The sequence below is a fragment of the Rhinopithecus bieti genome, unplaced genomic scaffold, assembly GCF_001698545.2.
Source record: "Rhinopithecus bieti isolate Rb0 unplaced genomic scaffold, ASM169854v2 scaffold_22, whole genome shotgun sequence".
NCBI classification, from domain to species: Eukaryota; Metazoa; Chordata; class Mammalia; order Primates; family Cercopithecidae; genus Rhinopithecus; species Rhinopithecus bieti.
In genome coordinates, this window is record NW_016803136.1 from 2,556,718 (window position 1) to 2,580,054 (window position 23,337).

Here is a 23,337-nt window from a genome sequence, read left to right on the forward strand (position 1 = left end):
GCCGTGGTGCAGTCATGGCTCGCTGCAGCCTCGACTTCCCAGCTCAGACAGTTCTGCCTCAGTCTCCTGAGTAGCTGGGACTACAGGCACACACTACCATGCCCAGCTAATTTTTTTTTTTTTATTTTGTATTTTATAGAGAGGGGGATCTCACTTTGTTGCCCAGGCTTACTGTGGTTTTTAAATAAATCGTTTCTTTTTCTTTCAGATTTCCACAAGACGGCACCCTATGTCGTCACTGGCAGCGTAGATCAAACAGTAAAAGTGTGGGAGTGCCGCTGATTGCGTCTCCTTCGGCCCCTCCTCCCTCTTTTCCTCTGGATGCACTCTGATGATACCATGGTTACCCCCATTGAGCTCTGTTTAAATAAATATTGTCCTTTCATGTAAATTATTCTGGATGTAGATTGAGCTTATTAAATGTTACACACAAAGTATTCATGCATGGTGAATCCAAATTGTATACTGTAAATTTACATACGTTGTCTAGAAGTACCATAGGGGTTTAAAAACCTGGGCTGGCATTGGTCACACCAGGCCTAAGAAGGCAGAAGTTGAATCATTTGAACTAGGGCACTAAACTGAATAGTTGACAGTGTCATTTTATGTTGGATTATTAATTCCTGTTTTTCTTTCTGCTATCTGTTGGTGCCTGACTTGATGGCCTCATTTGGGGAAAAGTGGTGGTTATTAGGGCTTTTTCTGAAATGTGTATCTATGTAACATCACTTAAGTGTGCTTAATAAATCTTTAAGGATTTTAGATAATAAGGCAACAATTCAGAATCTTCTGAACCATCTATGTAATGAATGGGGATTACACATTGGATTTTTCTCATGACACATTTGCCAAATCAGTAGGATATATTTGTTTTGGCAGCCTATCAAGCAAAGGCTAGTGGTATATTTATGTAAGAAAATGACTGTAAATCTCAAGAAAAATCTCAGCAGCTAATTGCAACTCATTTATTTCATTTTGGTCTTAATGCTTTGTAAACAGGTCAAAAAGTCCTATCATACTCTAAGCTTCTATTTTACACACTAGACATACTTCTAGTTGTATTCTCCATACTATTAGACTGTAGTGATGTGACTTCCAAGTAGAATGTAATCTTCCCATTGAGTGTGTCATGGTACAAATCACTATTTGTTTTTGGTGTTTTTAGGGATGTGCAATGTGCATTACATAATGACAGAAATACTGAGAAGGTTCTGTGTGTCCATTTGAAAGGAGTGGGAGGAATACAGCAGTTGGTTTTTCAACATGAATCTGATATTGATTTAAACTGTGTTTCACTTACAAGTTTTAAAAAAATGACAGGGTTTATGGAGCGTGCATAAAAATGTACTGTTTTCACCTTTTGTTTATATGTAAATGTTTGTAAGTATATGGGCCTATCTGTAAGTGGATAAGTCTATATGTGTGTATCATACACAGCAACCTCCATGTCCTTAGTCCTGGGTTTTGAAAAGTGCTAAAACGGACAAGTAGAATAAATCTTGCTGTGGAATGCCATGCTTCAGAACAAACCCTTTTTGATCTTAATGCTTTTGAAAACTAGGTCTGACTCTGGGGATTTTTTTCCAGCCGAAGGAAAATCACTTCCGTTATTTTCCCCTCTAATTTAGCTGCTTGACGTTTTACACAGCCCAGATATATTGTATATTTTGACCCAAAGTTACAAGTAGGTTTAAGAGAATTTTTACCCGTGACTTTTGGAGCACTATTCCATTGTCAGTTATTAATAAAGGATTCCATTGCTTAGCTAACCAACAGGTTTTTTTTTCCCCAAGAAAGTTATTTCAAAAGTTAACAGAACAATGAGATAACAGTGACAGTTTAACAGAGAGAAAATTCTGAATTGCATTTTATTCATTTGTGTACTATGTGATTTTTTAAATGTCCCCTTTAGTATTTAATGGAAATTTGGTTCCTGCAAAAGACAAAGGGTGAGAGTTACCGTCCTGTAGATACACACAGAGACTAGGCCGTCTGTTAACTAGAAGCAACTTTATGTCTAGCTTGTGTCTTTTTGTTTGTTTGTTTGCTTGTTTGTTTTTAGATTCCTGAGAGATGTCTCTGGAAGGGAAAGTTTTGAGAACTAATGGCTATTTTTGAGGACAAAAATTACATCTTAATTAAGCTAATTCCTTAAATACATACAAGTAGGTGAATTTTCAGGACAATATTGCCTCACAACCCTGCTTACATTGAAAAGTCTTTTCCCTTAGCTCTTCTGACTGGATTTTCTACAAAACTATGGAAAATATCTTTGTTCTTGTTTGCTGCTATTTTCTGTCCTATTTTGAGAAATATAAATACATAGAAATGGTGCATCTTAACATTTGTTTGTACATGTATAAATGTCTTGTATTTTAATTCATTTTTAGCATGAATTGTTTAAGGGTAAGCCACAACATCTAGAAATCACTCATAGATAATTGAACAATAAAGGAGAATGGTACCGATGCAGGAGGAAGCAAGCGTGTCTTCCCCTGCAGCACACAGCGACTTGCGTTGACGAAGGAGGAGGAAACGATTACTCTGTAAACAAAGTTATCCTTACTTGGGAGATTGCCACAGCCTGCTGCTGAGTTGAGTTACCAGACATCCTCCATGTGAGAAGCAGCGAACATTGAATCTCAGGGATGGCCCACAACTGGGTCCACATGTAACGAGCCCTGTTTAGTAACGAAGGGGTTGGGGAGAGCAGTCCGTCTACAACCTGGAATCAGATTTGCAAAGTTTCCTGCACTGCTGTCTGACACTGTCCTGTTGATGCCCTTTCTGACTGTGTTTTCTGTTTTCTCTGTCTGCTGTCTAACCCTGTGCCTTGCCTGGGATAAGGACAATGATGAGGTTACTGGTTTGGATTGTAAGTAGAGGACTTTTATTCGTTGGTTTAGAGGTTCACTGCTGCTTTGTCACTTTCTCAATCAAATTGGCCACTTATTTAAGAAATAAAAAGCTGGTAGAATTGCATCCTCAGATGATTATTGACTGTGTGTGTGTGTGTGTGAAAACAGACATTCCAGTGCCACCCAAGTATCTATAACGTGCCCAAGAAATCCTAGCTGTGCTCTGGAGAGTGCAAGCCATGGAAACTGTTCATACATCGCGTGGAGCCTAGTTGCCTGTTGTCACGGCAGCTTGCACTTTAGGAGACTAAGACCGTCCTGGTTCGTCTGTGTGTGGTGTGACCAGTGGTGTGCCCAGAGCACTCCTCTCAGAATCACTAGTGTTAGCAAGTCGTCCCAGGCTGGGGAGCACTCGCTGTAGTCTTTGGAAAGCTTTGGCTTTAGATTTACCAAGCCCCGTCTCCCCACTGCCAGTGCCCTGCTCTCCCGTTTGCCTCTTTCTGTTTCTGTGTGAACTTCCCAGTAATATCACTCGTTAAATAGATTTTCTTTAAATTTATTTAAAGAACAACTATTTAAAAGTAAAGGATATTTTGTTGACATTGGTGGCTTGATCGTCCTTAAGCAACTGAAGTTAAAATTGTTGAAGGAAAAGGCACTTAAACTGGTTACTCTTTCTTGTCCAGCTGTATATAAGTCCAGTGTGTTCATTAATCTAGCTGACACAAAGAAGAATCTCCTGGTAGAGAAGCGACGTGTAAAAAACTGGTGGAAAAAGGTTTTGGATTTTTTTCCAGTGGGGTGGGGGGAGGGCAAGCTGGATTTACAGGTCACGGCTGGACTGAATGGGCCTTTTTATCTTCCCACCGTATCATGGAAGTAGCTGCTTGCTTGTACTGCCTATCCTTCAGGCATCCCTAAAGCTCACTCTGAAGATGTGAGAGACAAACACAAACTCTTCGAGTCAAAGTTGATCTGACACTGACATGAAGGCAAGCCTTGATTTCATATGAACATTGCAGAGGTGGCGATTGAGAAAACAGTTCCCCAGATTGTAAGAGTTCACTGAAGATATTGACACAATTAAAAAAAAAAAAATCAGTAAAGGAATGTATATAATATTGCTCTTGTGTTTTACAGTAAGATTTGTTGCTCTCAGACTGTGTAAAACAAAATTTATTCATGTTTTCTGCATATTAAAAAATCTTATTGTACCAATTGGTAAACTATTAAATGCCTATAAAACTAGATGTGATTTTTTTTTTTTTTTTTTTTTTTTTTGGTCTTCCTTTGCACAGGTGAAATCCTGATGGAAAGTGGGGCTGTATGTAGCGCCAGTCACAAAGAGTGACACGAATTGGTGTGAGGGCGGTAGGGTCTGATGAGCTGCTGTTCTTTAGGGCAGCACCCAGACTGGCTTTGCTGTCCCCTTTCCCCCAGGTGGAGGAGGGAGTGCCGTAGCGTGGGCCCTTACCATGGCGGGCGTCTGCGGCACAGGCCAGCTCTCTCCCGCCCTCCCAGCAGCCCATTCTGACGATGGCTATTGCTGTGGCCAGAGTCAAACCCAAGATGGCTGGTTACAGGCCCAAGACTAGACTCTTGGGGTCAGAGTCTAGAGATAAGGGACCCTGCCGGGCGCGGTGGCTCACGCCTGTAATCCCAGCTTTTAGGGAGGCAGAGACGGGAGGATAGCTTGAGCCCAGGAGTTTAGTACCTCTGGGCAATATAGCGAGACCCCGTTCTCCACAAAAATGAGGGGAAAAAAAGATACGGGGCCCTCCCCTCTTTGTTCTGTGAGTGAACCTCTTACCTTGCTCAGTGGTCTTGGGTTCATGAAGGTAAATCCTTAATACTGTTTTCAAATTTGGTTGCAACATACCAAAATAAGAATGTTCATCTTTGTCCCAGAAACCCCAGCTCTGTACTTTACATGGGGCCGCATCTTGTATTCAGGGCACCTACAAAGGACAGTTTGGTGATGTGCTGGTTCCTTTCTTACAGCCCAGCTGTTTTCCTGCCTCTTGTTAGGAGTAGTAGCCTCCCCCAAAATAGGAGCTTGGCCCAGAGCAAAAAGAAACAGGCTGGGTACAGTGGCACACCTGTAATCCCAGCACTTTGGGAGGCCGAGGCGGGCAGACTGCCTGAGCTCAGGAGTTTGACACCAGCCTGGGCAATACGATGAAACCCTGTCTCTACTAAAAATACAAAAAGTTAGCCAGGCGTGGTGGCACATGCCTGTAGTCCCAGCTACTTGGGAGACTGAGGCAGGAGAATCGCTTGAACCTGGGAGGTGGAGGTTGCAGTGAGCCGGGATTGCACCGCTGCACTCCAGCCTGGGCAACAGAGCAAGACTCTGGCTCAAAAAAGCAAGAATAAAGAAATTGGCCTGAAGTTCACTGCACTTTTGCAGCTTTTCCATCTCCTTGCAAGACTCTTCCAGGCTGAGATCCAGATGACAGGGCTCCAGGGCAGCATTAGTAGCACTATCCAGAAATGCTATTAGCTGTTCAAAACCTGTCAAGTAACTCGCTGGCCTGTAACAGCCTCAAACCTCCTTCCAGGAGTCATGACTGTGTATGGCCTTTGATGCAGGGGGAGGGCAGCTGGCTGTGGCAGCTCTGTCTGTCCCTGCCTAGCCTGGCGAAACCTGACTTGTGTGCAGACAGTTCTTAACTGCTGACATACCAGAAGCTCTAGAACAGGGATCCTCAAAGTGCGTTCCTTGGTCCAGCAGCATCAGCAGCACCTGGGAGCTCGTTAGAAACGTAGGTCGTAGGCCCCACCTCAGACTCCCTGAGTCAAAACGGTGCAGCCTGCTTGCTTTATTTATAATCTACTTTAACAAGCCTTTCCAATGAATCTGAGGCAGGCTCAGGTTTGAGAACCACTGAGCTAAATGATTCAACTTCTCACCAAAGAAACTTGGGCACATCACTGGTCCCTTGGCCCCGCAGCTCAGGTTTGGATCCTGATCTTTCCTCTTTCATCCTTTACTTTTTGAGACGGAGTGTCACTCTGTCACCCAGGCTGGAGTGCAGTGGGGTGATCTAGGCTCATGGCAACCTCTGCCTCCCGGGTTCAAGCAATGCTCCTGCCTCAGCCTCCCGAGTAGCTGGGATTACAGGCGCGCGCCACTATGCCCAGCTAATTTTTGTATTTTTAGTAGAGACAGGGTTTCACTATGTTGGCCAGGCTGGTCTTGAACTCCTCGTGATCTGCCCGCCTGGGCCTCCCAAAGTGCTAGGATTACATGTGTGAGCCACCGCGCCCGGCCCATCCTCACTTTGAACATGTGGGGTTTGTTCCTTTGTGACAATTTCCTATGATCTTCGTTCCCACTTGGTCACCTGACCTGGAGACTCTGTTTCAAAAATAATGGCTTACTCTCACGAATGAGGGCATTTCACCTGCCATTCGAGGATAGCTGTGCCCGCTCTCTGGGCGGGGTGGGCGGGGGAGCCTGATTGATTGGGTAGTTTAGACCTTAGAGGTAGGGGAGAGGAAAATTTGGGCCACGTCAGGATACCTTACTTTCCAGCTGTAGGATATATAGGAATTTCCCCAATTAAATCTGTGTGTGTGTATGAGAGAGAGTCTCACTCTTGTTGCCCAGGCTGGAGTTGGAGTGCGGTGGCGCGATCTTGGCTCACTGCAGCCTCTGCTTCCCGAGTAGCTGGGATGACAGGTGCCCGGCACCATGCCCGGCTAATTTTTGTAATTTTAGTAGAGATGGGGTTTCGGTATGTTGGCCAGGCTGCGAACTCCTGGCCTCAAATGAGCTGCCAGCCTCGGCTTCCCAAAGTGCTGGGAATACAGGCATGAGCCACCGCGCCCGGCCCAGGACCCCACTTTTTAAAACATTGAAACCAGTCACCTAAAAGAAGGGAAGGCAAAAGAATGGATTTCACACCTAGAGCTTTCACTTGCTTTATGGAAAGAGCCCCTTGTCATTTGGGTCGTGAAAAGATGTCTGAGGGCACTAATACGCGTAAAGCATCAGCCAGGAAACACAGGCCTCTCAGGTGACGAGGAGGTACAATGGTAATCACACCTGATCCGTTCGCAGCTTCACAGGAGGCCCCATTTTGAGCGGTGCGTGAACGTGTGGTCCACGTCCCCAACACTCAGGAGAGGGGAAAGCATGTGTAGGACACGCCGGTGAGGCGGCGAAGGAAGCTGCTGCTGGGGCGGGGGCTGCTGGGAAGTACGAGGCTTCTGTAGCAAGCCACTTGCTGGTGGCTGTCCCCGGCTGTCACCTAAAACCTCCAGGTCAGAAGCACCTTTTCTGCAGTTGGCTCAGGAAAATGAACAGACTCAGGGTTGGAATATTTTTCTTTTCAGAATTTCCGAGACGTACAGATCTCTCCAAGCATCCCAAAAGGCGTTTGTTCCTGGTGGGGCCGAGGGCCTGTTCTTGGAGACAGATGGCGAGCAGCGGCCAGCAGCCAGCAGCTGCCCTGAGTGCTCAACTTCCCCTCTAGAGACAGGCTTTGCAGGGCGCGGTGGCTCACACCTGTAATCCCAGCACTTTGGGGAGGCTGAAGCGGATGGATCACGAGGTCAGTAGTTCAAGACCAGCCTGGCCAAGATGGAGAAACCCTTCTCTGCAAAAAATACAAAAATTAGCCGGGTGTGGTGGTGCATACCTGTAGTCCCAGCTACTCGGGAGGCTGAGGTAGAATCACTTGAACCCGGGGGTGGAGGTTGCAGTGAGCTGAGATTGTGCCACTGCACTCCAGCCTGGGCGACAGAGTGAGACTGTCTCAATAAATTAAATAAATAAATGGAGACAGGCTTTGCCCCTCAAGTCCGCCTGAGTCTCGGCTCTCTAAATCCTACCCAAGAGTGGCAAACTTGAGGCCCTCCTCCCTGCCCCCAACGTCTCACCTCTGTGGAGTGCTACCCAACCTCCTTCCTACCTCGAATGAAGCGACATGGGCAGGTGGCCAGCCAGGGGGGTGTTAACGACCTCACGGGTCCAGCATGCACAGGGCCTGGCCCCACAGCCCAGCACCCCTCCCCACCTGGCCTTCACTACAGTTTCTTCTATGCCCAATGACAGGTGACATTCGCCTGCACAACAGCAAGCCTGGTGACTGACTGGCAGCTCGGTGAATTCCAGCTGAGTGCCTGTGATTCCACCCCCTTACCTCCCGCTCGAGTGACAATGTAAGCATGACCTCGAAATTGACCTCATTTGTATCTACTCCTCTCCCAGTCACATTCCTGTCAGCCTTCACCATCCACCCAGTCACATTCCCTGTCAGCCTTCACTATCCACCCAGACCGGGTTACAGAGCACACAGGTGAGCCCGCGGCCGCAGGTTTCAAAAACTCACTTTATTCCAATGTGAAATGAGGACGTGATGGTTTAAAAACAAGAAAAAGTTCTTGCTCAGCGGTGGGGATACTTTGCTTGCTAGCTCACGCCCATCCCCTTTGAAACAAGGTGTCTGGACAGACCACACCCAAAAGCAGCTCTCCGTAAACCCAGGCGGACGCCCGTCTCCTCCAGGTCTCAGGGTGGTCACATCCTCCCCAACCAGGGCTCTGACAGCAGGCACAGAGCAGCAGCACAGGAAGGGGGGAGCGGGAAGAGCGGGGCCTGTGGGGGTCCCCACCACCCCCAGAGCTAGTCCCAGACCAGGAAGGGAGCTGGGCTCCAGAGAAGTGACATCACATGGGCACCTGTAACTTCCCCCAGCCCCGCCCCCCGCCCACTGTGCGTTAGGCAGCTCAGGTTAAAACGAGGAGAGGGATACATTCAGACTGCAGACCCCGAGGCTATGCCCAGCTGGGTGCAGGGAGTAGGGAGCTGAGTCAGAGCCTACGGCAGCGCCACCCACTGGGCTTGAGGGCACACAAGCCAGGTCAGGCACACGGGCTCTGAGGGCCCAGCACAGCCAACCCCGACCCCTTCATTTGGGAGCAGCAGCCAGACCAGGCCAATCACAACTAAAACAGCCCTGCGGCTCCTGTCCTGCCCCAAACTAAAGTGCACCCCAAACCCTCCAGCCCTGCCACAGAGCTCTGGCTCCCCATCCCAGGACACAGGAAAGGCCCCTCCCCACCATGCTTTTTGGCTTTAAACCTGAACTTTCAGAGAGGTTGGGCCTAGGGGTAGTGGCAGCAAAAGCAGCAGCCATCATGTCGACCATACAAATGACCTGAGAAATCCCATCTGTGCACCACCCACTCAGGACTGGCTCGGGCTATGTACAGGGGAGAGGAACAGTCAACACTCACAGCCACGGACGCACTCGCACACGCCTGCTGGAGAGTGGGGGCCTGAGGAACACCTGCCCCCCAGCCGGGAACTGATGGCTGCACACGCCATTCACGTGTCTTCAATGGGGCCTCTGCATCATATATTCATTGAACCAGTGCAAAAACACCGTTTGCGGGGCAGGCAGGCCAGGGTCCCAGGAAGATACGGGGGAGGGGTGGGGTGAAACGTGGAAGAGGGCCTTGCTTCCTCTTCCGCCCGCAGGCACGCCCCCTTCTCCTGGAGTCTGGCTCCCTGGTGACGGGGCCGCTGGCTGACTGTCCGTCTGTCTCCCTCTCTATCCCTGCACGCTCGGAGAAGGGTCCTTGGCAGCCGGGGGCTGGGAGCCCAGGTCCTCTGGGGCCCCCGCTGGCGCGGGCTCGGTGGCCATGGGCTCCTCCGCCCTATCCTTGTTTCTGCTGGCCTCCTGGAGCTGGTGCCGCCGCGCCACCTCGGCTTTCAGATTCTCCAGGTCTTTTTGGCTGAGGAGAAGGGTGGGGATGGAGGTGGGACTCAGAGGAGTCCTGGGCCCTCCACCACCCTCCTGGCTTTTGGGATAAACTCAGGCTCTGTGCTCTATTCACTGGGAAACGTGTGTGAACAAGCGCTTCCCTCCTGAAGGCGGAAGGTCCCTGAACACGGAGAAGGTAAGGACCCCGCACCTGACCCAGTCTCTGGGCTCCCCGCACACCCAATTCCAGTCACTGCCCTCCGTGGCCTCCCTCCAGAGCAGATGGAGGAAAGTGGAGTCGGGGCGCTGCTCCCACACCCAGCTGACCATTTTAAATCCACTCCCCACATGAGGCCACACTGCTTGTGAGCACCCCGGGGAGGAATGGGAGGCGGCGGGGAGGGAAGAAGCCGCTCCTTAGGTACTGGTGGGAAGACGCCAAGATGCACTGTGTGAAGCCGAAACACCAAGGTCTTCACTCATGGAACAGGAGGATGCTGAGTAAAATAAGGGGTGGGGCGCGGGGGCTCACGCCTGGAATCCCAGGACTTTGGGAGGCCGAGGCGGGCGGATCACCAGGTCAGGAGATTAAAACTATCCTGGCTAACACGGTGAACCCCCGTCTCTACTCCAAACACACAGGTCAGCCGGGTGCGGTGGTGCGCGCCTGTAAGCCCCGCTTCTCGGGAGGCCGCTGAGCCCGGGAGCCGGAGCTGGCAGTGAGCAGAGATCGCGCCACTGCACGCCAGCCTGAGCGACAGAACCGGGCTCCAACTCAAAAAAACAAACCACCAGGACACGCTTCTGAGCGGGGTGGGGGCCTCACCTGAGAGGAATGAAGAGGATGCCGTTAATGACGTTCAGCTGCTCCAAGACGCTGGCCATGCTGGGGGCTGTGAACTGCGGGGCGGGGAAAGGGGCCGTGAGTGGGGCTCCCGCGTGCGCTGGGCTGGAGGGGCCGCCCCGCCCCGTCTCCGGCCCGGTCTCACCTTGAGCGGCGGGATGTTGGCGCTGGAGCCGTTGCGGTAGATCTCATTCATGGTGCGCTGCAGGGCCACGGCCTGCTGGGTCAGGCACTTGAGGTACTCGGAGCTCTCCTTGGTCTTCTCATGGTCCTCGCCCAGCTGCGGGGAGGCGGGCAGAGGCAGGAAGGGATCGCGCCCCCCGCCCCGGGGCCCCTGCCACAGCCCCGCCCCGCCACAGCCCGCCCTGCCCACCTGCGTCTTGTAGATGGTGTAACCCTCCTTCTCGTGCTGCAGGGCCGACCGGAACTCAGCTTTGCTCTCGTAGACTCGGGCGACAAGGTGGTGGCTGTCGGGAGGCGCCGGGGCGAGGGGAGGGCATAAGAGGGCTGGGCGTGGGGCCTGACTCGGGGCCGGGGTCTCCTCTAGATCCCTCCCTGGAAGCCACCGAGGGGAAGATCAAGTCCAGGCTCAGCAAAGAGGGGGAGGTGGAGAGAAATTTTCTCAGGTGTCCGAGGAAGCCAGAGCACTGGGCCTCTTCCATGCCCCCACCGGACGCCCCCACCGGCCTCTGTGGCCGTTGGAGTTTGGGCGAGCGGCCGCCTCACCTGAGGGCCACCTTGAGGGCCTTGGGCCCGTGGTACTTGGTGCTGACGGCCAGCGCGTTCTCCAGGAAGCGCAGCGACAGGTCGTACTCCATCACCCCGTGCAGCACCAGCCCGATGTTGTTCTGGGGGCAGGCGGGGGGTGGGCCCTGGTCAGCTCCCAGTCCCCTGGGACGGAGGTGGGTCCCTGCCGCCCCCTGCCCTGGCACTCACGTCCAGCAGCGCCATCTCAGGGTGGTCTTCCCCAAACACCAGCAGCATGAGGTAGCGGGCGCGGTACAGCAGGCTCAGGGCCGTGGACAGCTGGCTGCTGGCGAAGCAGTACAGGGCCAGGTGCATCTGCGGGCGGAGTCGAGACAGGTCAGGGTGGCCACGGACCCCAGCCCCTCGCAGCCCCCGCCCAGGCGGCACTCACATATTCCTGGATGGTGTTGGGGTGTTCGATGCCCATCACCCGCTCGCTCATCAGCACGGCCTTCTGCTGGTTACTCAGGGCCTGGGGAGAGACGGTGGTGGTCGCTGTGGCGTGGGAACACCCCCGCACCCAGAGCCCACCTGGCCCCGGCCCAGCAGCCCACACGGCACTGCTCTGCACACTCCTGTCCTCTCCAGCTGCGCTTTGGATCTGTCCCTTGCACAAGGCAGCAGGAGGATCAACCGCAGCCGCTGCAACACCTTGAGAGGCAGGTCACACTCCACAGAGAGCTCCACACACCCGTGGTCTTACGCCCAACAAAATCTCCACCAATACCCAAATACAAACCTAAAACTGCTAAAAACATTAGAAGGAAAAAAAAGCTGACCGGGGATAGGTCCCTTGAGGTCAGGAATTTGACACCACCCTGGCCAACATGGCGAAACCCCATCTCTACTAAAAATACAAAAATTAGCCAGGTGTAGTGGCGGACGCCTGTGGTCCCAGCTACTCGGGAGGCTGAGGTGGGAGAATCGCTTGAGCCCAGGAGGTGGAGGCTGCAGGGAGTCGATATCATGCCACTGCACTCCAGCCTGGGTGACAAAGCAAGACCCTGTCCCAAAAAACAAAAACCAAAAACACCCATTTATAAACAAAAGACAAAACAGTCCGTTTGACTGCAGGGAGTGGGAGATCCTAAGACATGCTGACCCTGAAACAGCCTCCGCCGGCCCCAGCCAGGCAGGCCACCCAGAACCCCACAGCCTGCACCAGCCCCCGCCAGGCAGGCCACCCAGAACCCCACAGCCTGCACCAGCCCCCGCCAGGCAGGCCACCCAGAACCCCACAGCCTGCACTGGCACAGAGGACGCGGGAGCTCGGTGGCATGCTTCCTGCCCACTCACGGAGTCTCAGTAGGCATCCTTGCTGACACCCCGTGGGGCATCCCCTGCCATCGCCTCCCAGAACTGACCTCACCACAGCACAGGGGGCTCCCGAGCTCTCCCCAGGACACAGTTACAGAAAGGAGGAGCCAGAGGTGGCCTGGGCAGAACGATCAACTTCCTGGGGTCTCCCTGGACTCCACCCACTCCTCTGCTGGGGGGCCCCCTCACTCCCCATCCCCCAACAAGAGGCCAGGCCTTTGCTGCCACAGCCCAGAGGATGCCTGAGGCCCACCTCTGCGTAGTCGCCCATGATGTAATGGAGGCGGGCGAGGAGGCGCAGGCAGGCGCAGGTCTCCACGTGCATGGCTCCGTAGACGTTGTTAAACAGGTTCAGGGCCTCATTGATGAGCTCACAGCCCTCCTTCAGGAAGCCTGCAGGGCACCCCCAGGGGTGGCAAGGTCAGGACGGGGCATGGGGAGCCCCCGCCTCCACCCAGCCCCACCCGGCCACACACCCTGCTGCACTTTGGCCTGGCCGCTCTGGAAGAAATGGAAGGCATCCGAGGCCTTGGGGTTGACGTGCTTGACCACGGGGAAGATGTTGAGCACGTCCTCCTCGGTGAACGCGGGCTTGTGGCGACTGTCGAAGCTGTACTCCTTCAGCAGGACCTGGAGAGCAGCCCCCACACACAGGAAGCCTCAGCCCCAGGCTCAGAGAGTTGGCACCTCCCAACCCACCAACGCTTGCGCACAGATGGCTACTATGAAGAAGCCACCTGTCCTGTGGCCCAGGTCGGGGGTGGGAGCCTGTAGCAGGGACGCGGCGGGATGTAGTGGGACGCAGTGGGGACGCTGAGCCGTGCCCACCTGGATCCCTGTTTTCAGCGAGATCTCCCGCAGGAGTGTTATCTTCTGCAGGCCATAGGTCTCCACAGCCTGGTCCACAGTCTCACTGAGGAGGGAGCAGGGGGCCTGAGCAGCCCAAGTACCGCTGGGCCCCCCAACACTGCCCCACCCAGCTCCCCAACACTGTCCAGCCTGGGCCCCCAACACTGCCCCACCCTCCACCCAGTTCCTGGGAGTCTCTGGGCTGCCCTCACCCTTCAGCACCCAGTGATCTCCACACCTCTTCTCTCCTCCGACTCCCTGGCCTATGACCACAGGCCTTAGATGCCATCTGGGAGCCAGTGGTGGCCGCCTCATCTGCCCAATCCCACCAGCCCTGCCCCACCCCATTTGCACCCCAGCGGCATCCCAGCCATGCCCTACACGCACCACTCGAGGTGGAAGTCAAAGTAGTTCTTGGCCTCCTGGCAGATGTCCTTCCAGAGCTCCTGGGGGGTCACGACAGCCCAGGCTGTGTTATCTGCAGCCCCGGGGGGCCGGTTTTTCCTCCTCTTATTCCTCTTCTTGGAGACCAGCTCGTCGGCAGGCAGGTGGGCCACAGGGTTAGGGTAGGAGCTCAGGAAGCAGTTCAGGAAGTGGCTGATGGCGGCTGAGAGGCCGGAGAGCTCGACTCCCTGCAAGACAAGTTGGATCCAAGTCACAAGGGCCCTCAGCCCCACCTCAGACTCTTTCCCGAGGCCCCACACCATGCTGGCAGGCCATGGCCAGCCACGGAGCGGACGTGTGGCACCTGTAAGTACGTCTTGAAGATGTGCTTGGCCGAGCGAGTGATGAGTTCTCCAATGCCGATTTTCTGGAAGGATTCAGAAGGGAGGTCTCGGTCAGGCCCCCGCCTCCCACCCAGCCCCGCAGCTCCGTTCCGCCCCCGCTCGGGCAGCACTCACGTAGACGTGGTCCAGCTGGTGGCGGGCCGGGCTCCGCAGCACCAGCTCCAGCACCTTGCCCAGGTAGCGCATGTTGATGCCACGCTGGCGCATCACCTCAGCCAGCGTTGCCCCGTCCATGGGTAACACGGCGTGCTCCATGCAGTCCTTCACCTGCGGGCTGCAGCAGGTCAGGCCCCCACCCGGCTTCTCTGCCCCCACCCAGCTGAGTCTTTCTAGGGGAGCACAGCTATCCTGGGAGCCTCTGGAGAAGGACCCCTAAGGCTCTAGCTCCCAGTCAGGATGTGGGAATGTGCCCAGCCTCTGGCAGAAGCAGAGTTGGGAGAAGCAGAGGTGCCTGCTTGGGGCCACTACTTGACCCCAGCCCCATGTCCTGAGGCTTGGAGGCCATGTGTTGGGGGAGCACCCAGCACCCCGGGGCCAGGCGCAGAGCCTGCAGGAGGAGGAGGATGCGCAGTCCCCACTGAGCTCCTGCCCCATCCCCTAGCCATGTCACCACCCAGGGGTCAGAAGACTGGATCCCCAGCTGCCGGCCCAGCCGGTGGGCTCAGCAGGGCCTGAGCACTTGACCTCTGGGAGTCAGGCTCCCCATCTGTCAAACGGAGATGCCCACTCAGGGAAAGCTGAAGTCACTCCTGCAATCCTATGTTCATGGGCCTCCAAGTCGGAGACGGATGAGGGACCAGCACCCACCACGCAAGCCCCACCTAGCCCCGCAGCCCCTCCCTCACCAAGCCAGGGATCTGGCAGGAGAGCAGGAAGGCAGCCGCGTCCTTCAGCAGCTGCTTCTGGTCCCGAACTTCATCCTGGCAGGACTCAGGGAAGCGAACCCCTGGAGAAGGGAGAGCAGAGAAGCTGAGCCAGGCGGTGGCAAGACAAATGCTGCCTGTGGCTGGCGGGGGAAGCCCTCAGATGGGGGACAAACCCACCAGCCCCAAGGGCCCAGTCCCCCCGAGAGCAGCTCTGGCCCTGGAGGGCTCCTGCACTGGCCGGCCCCTACCACTTGCCTGGTGAGAAGATGTCAGGATTGAAGCGAATGTCGAAGGCGGTGCTGCTGATGGAGCCAACCGCCTTGCATGCGTTGCGGATCACCTCCCGGCTCCGAGGGTCTGCTGTGGAGACACGGCTCCATGAGACGCAGGTCCCCTCTGCCGCCGGTGGAGCTTGGCTGCCCCATGCCTCGCCCCCTAGCTCCTCGCAGAGACGTCTGCCAGCCTCTCCCAGGTGGGGTCATAAGCCACCCTGGCAGGGCCAGCCCGGGCTCTCCCCCGGAATCTGCAGCAGCCTCACCTGTGCCGTCGTCTGCGGCGATGGTCTCTGCCAGCTCCTTCACCTTGGCCAGGCCGCTGGCGCTGCTACCCTCCTCCTCACTTCCCGCCTCCGGTCCTGGAGGGTCCTCAGACTTGGACTCCAAAGAGGAAGAACCACCATTTTCCAGTGAGGAGGGGGTCTCCAGCTGGCTGGCTTTCTGCTGCATCAGCTGCAGGGCAGCCAGCTTCATAAAGAGGAGGTACCTGGAGCAGAAGAGATAGGGCAAAGCAGGAGCTGGGAATCGGGGAGAGGAGCTCTGCTGGCCCAAGGCTCCCGGTGGCTGGGGCTCCACACCCCACAGGCATGAGGCACCTTCTGGCTGGTGTGCATGAATCAATGCACAAAAACCAGGATCTCCCAAGACAGGAAGAAGAAGGTGGCCAGGGGTGGTGGCTCACGCCTGTAATCCCAGCACTTTGGGAAGCTGAGGCAGGTGGATCACCTGAGGTCGGGAGTTTGAGATCAGCCTGACCAACATGGAGAAACCCCGTCTCGACTAAAAATACAAAAAGTTAGCTGGGCGTGGTGGCGGGCGCCTGTAATCCCAGCTATTCTGGAGGCTGAGGCAGGAGAATCGCTCGAACCCAGGAGGCGGAGATTGCCGTGAGCCGAGATCACGCCATTGCACTCCAGCCTGGGCGACAAGAGCAAAACTCTGTCTCAAAAAAAAAAAAAAAAAAGGCTCAATTATGGAAGGGATGGGACAAGAAGGGCTCCCCATCCGGCTCAGGGCTCTCAAAAGTGACAGGAAGCCACTGGCATTTAAGAGTTACTCACACTGTTGGACCTCTTGACATGGCCATTTCCTAACCCTACACACCAGCGGCAGGGACCCCCGGTGCCCCACCTGCCCGCCCCAGCACTGGGACAGTCACAGCCACCCAGACTTCCTAATGCTCCTTGAGACAACAGCACCGTTGCAGCCGGGTCACCCGCCTGGGTGCTCGCGAGTCTGCAGCCCTGGTTTCTGCACTTGGGAGCCTGACAACCGGGCAGGTGTGGACGGGTCTCCAATGACTGTGGCCAGACGGTGCCCTTCTTCACTCTCCAGCGCTTCTCCAAGGACCCAGCCCTAGCCCCACCCAGGGTGTCTGCATTCCCTGCAGCTGGCCCTGGCCCTGGCCCTGGCCCAGCAAGGCCGCCCCTCACCTGTGCTCCACGAAGGCGTCCACCAGCTCCTGGCGCAGGCAGCAGAGCTTGTGCCGGTGGGCGCGCGGGAAGCCGGCGCGGGCGCATTCCTCAGGCAGCTCCTCGCCAGGCACCGGCAGGAAGTTGAGGTCCGGGGGGAAGGTGCGCAGCAGGTCGAGGATATAGTGGCGCCCGTCGTTGCCAATGATGCCCTTGCACTCGACCGAGGAGCAGAGCTCCACCTCCTCGTCGCGGTCGTTGAGCACCCGGTGCCGCAGAATCTTGAGGGGCCGACTCGTGCGCTCCAGCAGCTCCAGGTACCGCGGGTGCGACACCACGGTCTTCCCGAAGTCGATGGAGCCGTAGATGACGCTCTGCTCCTGGTCCCGCTCCAGGATGCCGGGGATGATGGACTGGGCCGTGACGCGGTAGCCGCGGTAATCCACCACCACCGTGCCCAGCGTGTACAGCCCCTCCACGTCCACCGCGTTGTAGGTGCGGACGCCGTTCAGGTCGTTGGTGGGCGCCACGTAGGCTGCCACGTCTCCCCCGAAGTCCTTGTAATGGTCTCGGACGTCGAAGCCCAGGCTGAAGAAGATGTTGTTCCAGATGAACATCTGCATCTTGGTCTCCTCGCTGGGGTTGATGGCCATCACGTTGCCGTCAATGACGGCCATGGCGCCCCGGGTGGCTGCCGCGGTGAAGTCGCTGTGCACCTGCGGGGGGCCGGAGGCGGGGGTAAGAGGCCCTGCCCACCAAAGCCTGCATCCACCTGGCCAAGCGCCCCTAGACCGCCCAGGCAACCAGGCCTGCCTTGGGAACCCAGGGACACCCGGAGCCTGAGCTTCCTCATTATGTGGAAAAGGGCAAGAAACCCATGTTTTGGCCGGCCGCAGTGGCTCACGCCTGTAATCCCAGCACTTTGAGGGACCGAGGCGGGCAGATCACCTGAGGTCAGGAGTTCGAAACCAGCCTGACCAATATGGTGAAACCCCGTATCTAATAAAAATACAAAAAAAAAAAAAAAAAAAAAAAAAAAAACCCAGCCAGGCATGGTGGTGCACGCCTGTAGTGCCAGCTACTTGGGAGGCTGAGGCAGGAGAATTGCTTGAACCTAGGAGGTGGAAGTTGCAGTGATCACACCACTGCACTGCAGCCTGGGGGACAGAGTGACACTCCATCTCAAAAAAGCAAACAAACAAAACCTCCATGTTTTGAAAATATACCTGTGCTCAGGGAGACAGCATAGCTGAGTGATTAACAAGTGTGGGCAAGTTTGGGATCCACCAGTTATGTGCCAGGTGAACTTGAACAGATAAAGGTATTTATAAGTCCAAAATTTATAAATTTACATTTATAAGTCCAAAATATTATACAAAAGTGTCTATAACGCACTTGGCACCATCTCTAGGGAAAGTTGGTAACTGAGAAATGAGTTTTTGTTTCTACAATTATCACCTCTAGGCAGTAAAACGATGGAAAGTTTTTTGTTTTTTTTTCAGACAGGGTCTCACTCTGTTGCCCAGGCTGGAGTGCAGTGGCATGAGATCTGAGCTCACTCGACTTCCCCTGGCTCAGGCGATCCTCCCACTTCAGCCTCCTGAGTAGCTGGGACTACAGGCACATGCCACCATGCCAGGCTAATCTTTTGTATTTTTTGCAGAGACAAGGTTTCACCAAGTTGCCCAGGCTGGTTTCCAACTCCTGGGCTCAAGTGATCCCCCCGTTTCAGCCTCCCAAAGTGCTAGGATTACAGGCATGAGCCACTGTGTCTGGCTGAGATGTTTTTTGAGATGCAGTCTTGCTGTCGCCAGGCTGGAGTGCGGTGGTGCAATCTCAGCTTACTGCATCCTCCACTTATTGAGTTCAAGCAGTTCTCCTGTCTCAGCCTCCCGAGTAGCTGGGCCTACAAGTGCCCACCACCACGCCCAGCTAATTTTTGTATTTTTAGTAGAGATGGGGTTTCCCCATATTGGTCAAGCTGGTCTTGAACTCCTGACTTTGTGATCTGCCCGCCTCGGTCGGCCTCCCAAAATCCTGGGATTACAGGCATGAGCTACCAAAGCTGGCCTGAGATTTTTTTTTTTTAAGGAACTACTTCTCCTCATTTCTCTTACTAACCCAGTACCAGTAACTTTTAAACCCCGACCAGCTGTAAGTGTTAATGCAGATGAGCTCCCGCCCTAGAAGGGCCATGGTTGGCCAGCGGTCGCCCAGGCAAAAGCCCCGCAGCAGTCAGTGGAGGGCGGGAAGCTGGATGGCCCTGGACACTCAGTGCCTATGGGAAGTAAGGCCCGCTCCTCCCAGGGACTCAAAGCCTCAAAGAGACCAGAAAAAGGTACTGGGATGGTCTGCTGGGAGGTAGAAGGCTAGCAGACCCTGCAGGACACCCTGACTGGCCTTTGGGGAACCTGACAGGGTTAGGGCTGCCCTGCCTCCCTTGCTTCCCTCCTGTCCACAAGAAAACCCGTCAGCAGGTAGACGGTGGGCCTGAGACTGCCGCTCAGCGGACGCTGCAGGCACCTTGAATATGGCCCTTTCTCGGAGCAGCCGCTCAGGCAGGTTCTTGCGAGGCAGCTCCCTCGTCGTCTGCAGCTCCTCATTCCAGTCTCGGGTCTGCAGAGAGATCAGAGAGGGAGATACGGGCTCAGCCTGTGCCCTGTGACTTGCTCTGGGCAGTCCCTCCTTCCACCTTCCTGAGAAGAGCCCCAGACTCCCAAATGAAGAGTCAAGCATGGGGCTTCCAGCAAGTGCATGGAACCAGCCCAGCACCCAGGAGGGCGGGGGTGCCCAGTGAGGGCAGGGCCAGGCCGCAGGCACCTGTCCAGGAATGTGCTCCTCGTAGCCCAGCCTCGAGGTATAGGCATCCTCTGCGCGCACGCAATCCATGGCATGCTCCGCCTGGGGTGCTGTCCAGCTGTACACCTGGAATGGGGTGGCGATCCTCTCGAACGGGTGGCGCTGGACCCTGTGGCAGGCAGGGGAGGGGAAGATGGCGCAGCCCACCAAGCTCAGAGCCCTGCCACGGGCCCTTTCCTGAGGCCCCCGCCTGCTCCGGTGTCTCCTACCCTGAGACACCGCCCTGAAGTCAGAGAGAAGCGCACGGGCGCCTCTCCCGCAGCTGCTGTCTTGGCACTGACCAACCGCTCCCTAGAGCGGGGACTCCCACACTGGCAGCCCAGGGCGGTTTCTCCAGACAGAAGCACTGGAGTGCAGGTCCGGCTCACCCCATGCCCCATGTGCCATGAGACAGGCGGGAGGGCGAAGGCGCTACCTTTTCTTCTGCAGCACAGCAAAGTTCTTCCTGAAGGCCGGGCTGATCTGGTTGAGCAGCTCCACCAGGGAATGGCTGAGGAAGCGGGGGCTGGCGGGCTTGGGGTTGAAGTGATAAGCTGTGGACCTGCAGGGAGAGGGGCACTGAGCGGGGGCCCAGGTGTCTGCTCAGACCCAGAACAGCCGGCAAGGCAGGGGGGCCTGGTGAGCTCGCAGGGACTCACTGATTCAGGTAAAAGCCCCGTGTGGACGCCGTGATGCTGACTTGCCGGTCCTCGGCCGTGATCACAAACAGGTACATGAGGTCCCCATGCATCTTCCGGTTCCCCGGGGGCGGGTTCCAGCCGCTCATGGTGAGCACTTTCAGGCACTGCAAGGGCTGTGGGAGAGGCCGAGCCTGAGGGGCCAGGCCTCTGGTGTGGGGCCTCCACCCCACCAGGGACCCTCTTCCTCCCTCCCCCAGGATCCTACCTTCCAGTCGCGGTTTTGGGGCTGCAGGGGACACAGTGGCCGCTCCCGGCTCCCTGGCAGGATGTACTCGGGCGGTGTACAGTCGATGGGATCCATCTCCAAGCCCTTCTTCCGCTTCCCGCTGTCTGAGGGACCCGAGGCTAGTGGTCAGCACAGAGCCACCCAGGGCCAGCTGTCTCCTACCTGCCGATGCCCTGGTCTGGGAGCCTCAGGCCCAGGTCCCTCGGCCCCTTCTCCAGCCCCCACCTCCATGCTCCCCGCCCCTTGGTCCCACCCCCAGCCGCAATGCCTCCCGCACCTCCCAGGTCGCCGTCGGTGAAGACACTCAGGAAGGACAAGGAGTTGCAGTCAACCCCATTGAAGGCATCGGATGGGTCCAGGCTCTTGAGCAGGTCTCGGACGTGGCGCACATGGATGCGGGCCTCACGCACCGTGTACGGCTCTGTCAGGAAGGCAGGGAGGGGACGGCGTTACCAGAGCCCTGAACCCTGAACAACCTGCTCAGCACAAAACCGGTTTCGGGGGTGCTAACACAGTGGTTTTCATTTTCAACTTTAGGCTTCCGTTTTCAAATTCCACTATGCGCACATAAGCTGGAGTTCTGGTTTTGAACACACACACACACACACACCTCTGCCTCCTGGTGAGCAGGGATCTTTGTTCATAAAGAACTTTCTGCCAAATGCCTCTGAAGCACACACAGGCCTCAGGCGTCCACACGGCCGCCTGCTTTTGTGCGCCAGCGTCTCGGGTGGGCAGGGCTTCTGGAGCTCTGGGGCTTCCACACCACAGCCTTGCCCTGCTCTCCCGAGGCAGCCTCACGTAGGGGTGGCCTGAGGACTTTCCAAGGCCCCCAGTGTCAACACTGCCCACTATGTGGTTTCACGGGATTTGAATGGCAGTTCTTTTGGTGGTGGGGAGAGGTTCTGTGATCAACCGTGGGCACTGTTGAGCTACAGATCTTTTCCGTCACTGCTTTCAACAGGCCCTGGGTGGGGAACCTGAGTGGCTTCTACCCAGAAAACTCAAGCCCACGGACCAACCTGATGGCACCTCACTGTGCCCGCCCTCCCCGCTCCAGGGCCAGGGAACTTTTGGGACTTCTCATTCGTCTCTACAGAGCTGGACTGGGCTGACTGCAAGCCCTGGCATGGTACTGCCGGATTTTTCTTCTTTAGAATCACGGCTCTGTTCTTTTGTTCGTTTTTTGAGACGGAGTTTCGCTCTTATTGCCCAGGCAGGAGTGCAGTGGCACAATCTGGGCAAACTGCAACCTCCGCCTCCCAGGTTCAAGTGATTCTCCTGCCTCAGCCTCCCAAGTAGCTGGGATTACAGGCGTGTACCAGCACGCCTGGCTCACTTTTTGTATTTTTAGTAGAGATGCGGTTTCACCACGTCGGCCAGGCAGTTCTCCAAACTCCTGACCTCAGGTGATCCACCCGCCTCGGCCTCCCAAACTGATGGGATTACAGGCGTGAGCCACCACGCCCAGCCCACGGCTCTGTTCTTTAACCCATGGGCTGTGAAGTTGGCAGATATACGTGTGATGGCCTGAGAAGCAGACCTGTGCTCCAATCCTGCCTCCATGAGCTCATCCGTGACACAGGGACCCTGGCATGGATGGTGCTGCCTGCCTCTGTCTCTGTGGACCTTCCCCAGGGCAGATGCCCAACTTCCAGACCAACCTTCCACCACGCGCAGCACGGAGCCCTCCTGCAGCCCCTCAACACTGCGCAGCTCCGAGAAGTGGTCCAGCACGTTGCCATCCAGGTGCAGCGAGAAGCAGGTGCGGTGACACGTGTCCTCACGGTCCATGAGCACCTGGTGGATCTCCTGCACCATCTCCTGCGGGGACACCTGCAGGGAGAAGGCCCCGAACACCCTGGTGAGAGGCCATGTAGCAGAGAGCAAGGACAATACCACCTTGTCCCCAGTCCAAAGTACCTTGGTGCCCAGAATAAATGCCCCAAATACTCGACTTCCCACTTTCTGGCTTTTAAATCCAGGCCGTGTCCACACATGCCACGCCCTGTGTGTGCAGCCTGGAGCCTGGCCCACCAACTCGGCCCTGCAGACCAGGAGCAATGCCCGAGCGGAGAAGGGGAGATGGAAGAACAGGGGGTCAGAATTCTGACGGCAGCCTCACCCCCGTCCTTGCCCAGTGCTAAGGTGCCTGCAGCAAATGGCTTTCACCTTCCAGAAGGGGTGCTCTGGGGCCCAAGCCTGTGGGTGCTGAGACATCCGACGGCCCTGCCCCATTCCCCACTGAGTCACCAGCTTGCAAGACCTCCACATTGGCTCTGCCCTTGGAGATGACCCAATACCACCGTCCCCTCTGGCAGATGGTAAAATCACGGCCCAGAGAGAGCTGACTTGCCCGAGGGCACAGAGCAAGAGGCTGGGGAGTCCTGGGATGCCAACACGACCCAGCCACTATCACTCCCCTCCCCACATAGGGCTGGCGGGCCCGGCTGGTCGCTGTCCTCTAGCAGTGGGGCAATGACCTGACCCTGGGCCCGATTCCCACGTCTACCACGCCAGCTGAGCGGCTCTGGGGAGGGCACGGGTTCCTCAGTTTCCTGCCACAATGGGGGGCCAGGAGGAGCACGAGCAAGGCTGAGCTTTCCAGCTCACCCTCCCCAGCAGGCTCAGGCCTGGTCCCCAACACTCCTCCCTCCGTCTTACCTGCAGGGAGAAGGGCTCGATCCCAGGGGCGAGGATCTTCACAGAAAAGCCTGTGTCCTGAATGACAATGACTTCCTGGCCAGAGGTCTCATCTCCCGGGTCGGCCTCATCAAGCCCATTTTCCCTGGGTGGCTCGGCCGCCCCTTCCTCCTTCTTCAGGCTCTCTGGGCAGTCCCCGTTTAAGAGCATGACTGATGGCAGCTCTGCGGGACAAGAATGGATCAGAATCAGGCGGC

The 23,337-nt window shown here is 55.8% G+C and overlaps 2 protein-coding genes and 1 long non-coding RNA gene across 7 annotated transcripts in view; 2 read left to right on the forward strand and 1 right to left on the reverse strand.

Annotated features, from left to right (window-relative positions):
• The window catches only part of PAFAH1B1 (platelet activating factor acetylhydrolase 1b regulatory subunit 1), a 113,489-nt gene extending 109,383 nt beyond the window's left edge, over positions 1 to 4,106 (forward strand). The window contains exon 11 of the mRNA XM_017867101.1: positions 209 to 4,106. Within this exon, the coding sequence (XP_017722590.1) occupies positions 209 to 282 (74 nt within the window). The 3' untranslated portion in view covers positions 283 to 4,106. The remainder of the gene's footprint in view (positions 1 to 208) is intronic.
• Positions 4,107 to 6,662: 2,556 nt separating this feature from the next.
• LOC108526403 (uncharacterized) lies at positions 6,663 to 8,716 on the forward strand. Its single transcript, XR_001884514.1, has 2 exons — positions 6,663 to 7,417; positions 7,921 to 8,716. It is a non-coding gene; the product is annotated as an uncharacterized LOC108526403 (long non-coding RNA).
• CLUH (CLUH binding protein of NUMT mRNA) overlaps positions 8,177 to 23,337 on the reverse strand; it is a 32,383-nt gene continuing 17,222 nt past the window's right edge. For 2 of the 5 annotated variants that reach the window (XM_017867119.1, XM_017867127.1), the window contains exons 3-27: positions 23,102 to 23,302; positions 22,102 to 22,273; positions 20,715 to 20,858; positions 20,417 to 20,541; positions 20,170 to 20,324; positions 19,947 to 20,072; positions 19,493 to 19,640; positions 19,196 to 19,288; positions 16,694 to 17,388; positions 15,524 to 15,747; positions 15,241 to 15,345; positions 14,965 to 15,065; positions 14,234 to 14,386; positions 14,080 to 14,142; positions 13,719 to 13,963; positions 13,311 to 13,395; positions 12,959 to 13,112; positions 12,736 to 12,875; positions 11,557 to 11,637; positions 11,355 to 11,480; positions 11,145 to 11,266; positions 10,792 to 10,885; positions 10,564 to 10,698; positions 10,401 to 10,474; positions 8,177 to 9,605 (exon numbers count right to left, since the gene is read on the reverse strand). In XM_017867119.1, coding sequence (XP_017722608.1) covers positions 9,422 to 9,605; positions 10,401 to 10,474; positions 10,564 to 10,698; positions 10,792 to 10,885; positions 11,145 to 11,266; positions 11,355 to 11,480; positions 11,557 to 11,637; positions 12,736 to 12,875; positions 12,959 to 13,112; positions 13,311 to 13,395; positions 13,719 to 13,963; positions 14,080 to 14,142; positions 14,234 to 14,386; positions 14,965 to 15,065; positions 15,241 to 15,345; positions 15,524 to 15,747; positions 16,694 to 17,388; positions 19,196 to 19,288; positions 19,493 to 19,640; positions 19,947 to 20,072; positions 20,170 to 20,324; positions 20,417 to 20,541; positions 20,715 to 20,858; positions 22,102 to 22,273; positions 23,102 to 23,290 — 3,933 coding nt within the window. In that variant the 5' untranslated portion in view covers positions 23,291 to 23,302 and the 3' untranslated portion in view covers positions 8,177 to 9,421. Of the gene's footprint in view, positions 9,606 to 10,400; positions 10,475 to 10,563; positions 10,699 to 10,791; positions 10,886 to 11,144; positions 11,267 to 11,354; positions 11,481 to 11,556; positions 11,638 to 12,735; positions 12,876 to 12,958; positions 13,113 to 13,310; positions 13,396 to 13,718; positions 13,964 to 14,079; positions 14,143 to 14,233; positions 14,387 to 14,964; positions 15,066 to 15,240; positions 15,346 to 15,523; positions 15,748 to 16,693; positions 17,389 to 19,195; positions 19,289 to 19,492; positions 19,641 to 19,946; positions 20,073 to 20,169; positions 20,325 to 20,416; positions 20,542 to 20,714; positions 20,859 to 22,101; positions 22,274 to 23,101; positions 23,305 to 23,337 lie in introns of all 5 variants that reach the window. The other 3 variants (XM_017867123.1, XM_017867110.1, XM_017867114.1) reach the window with 2 other exon arrangements.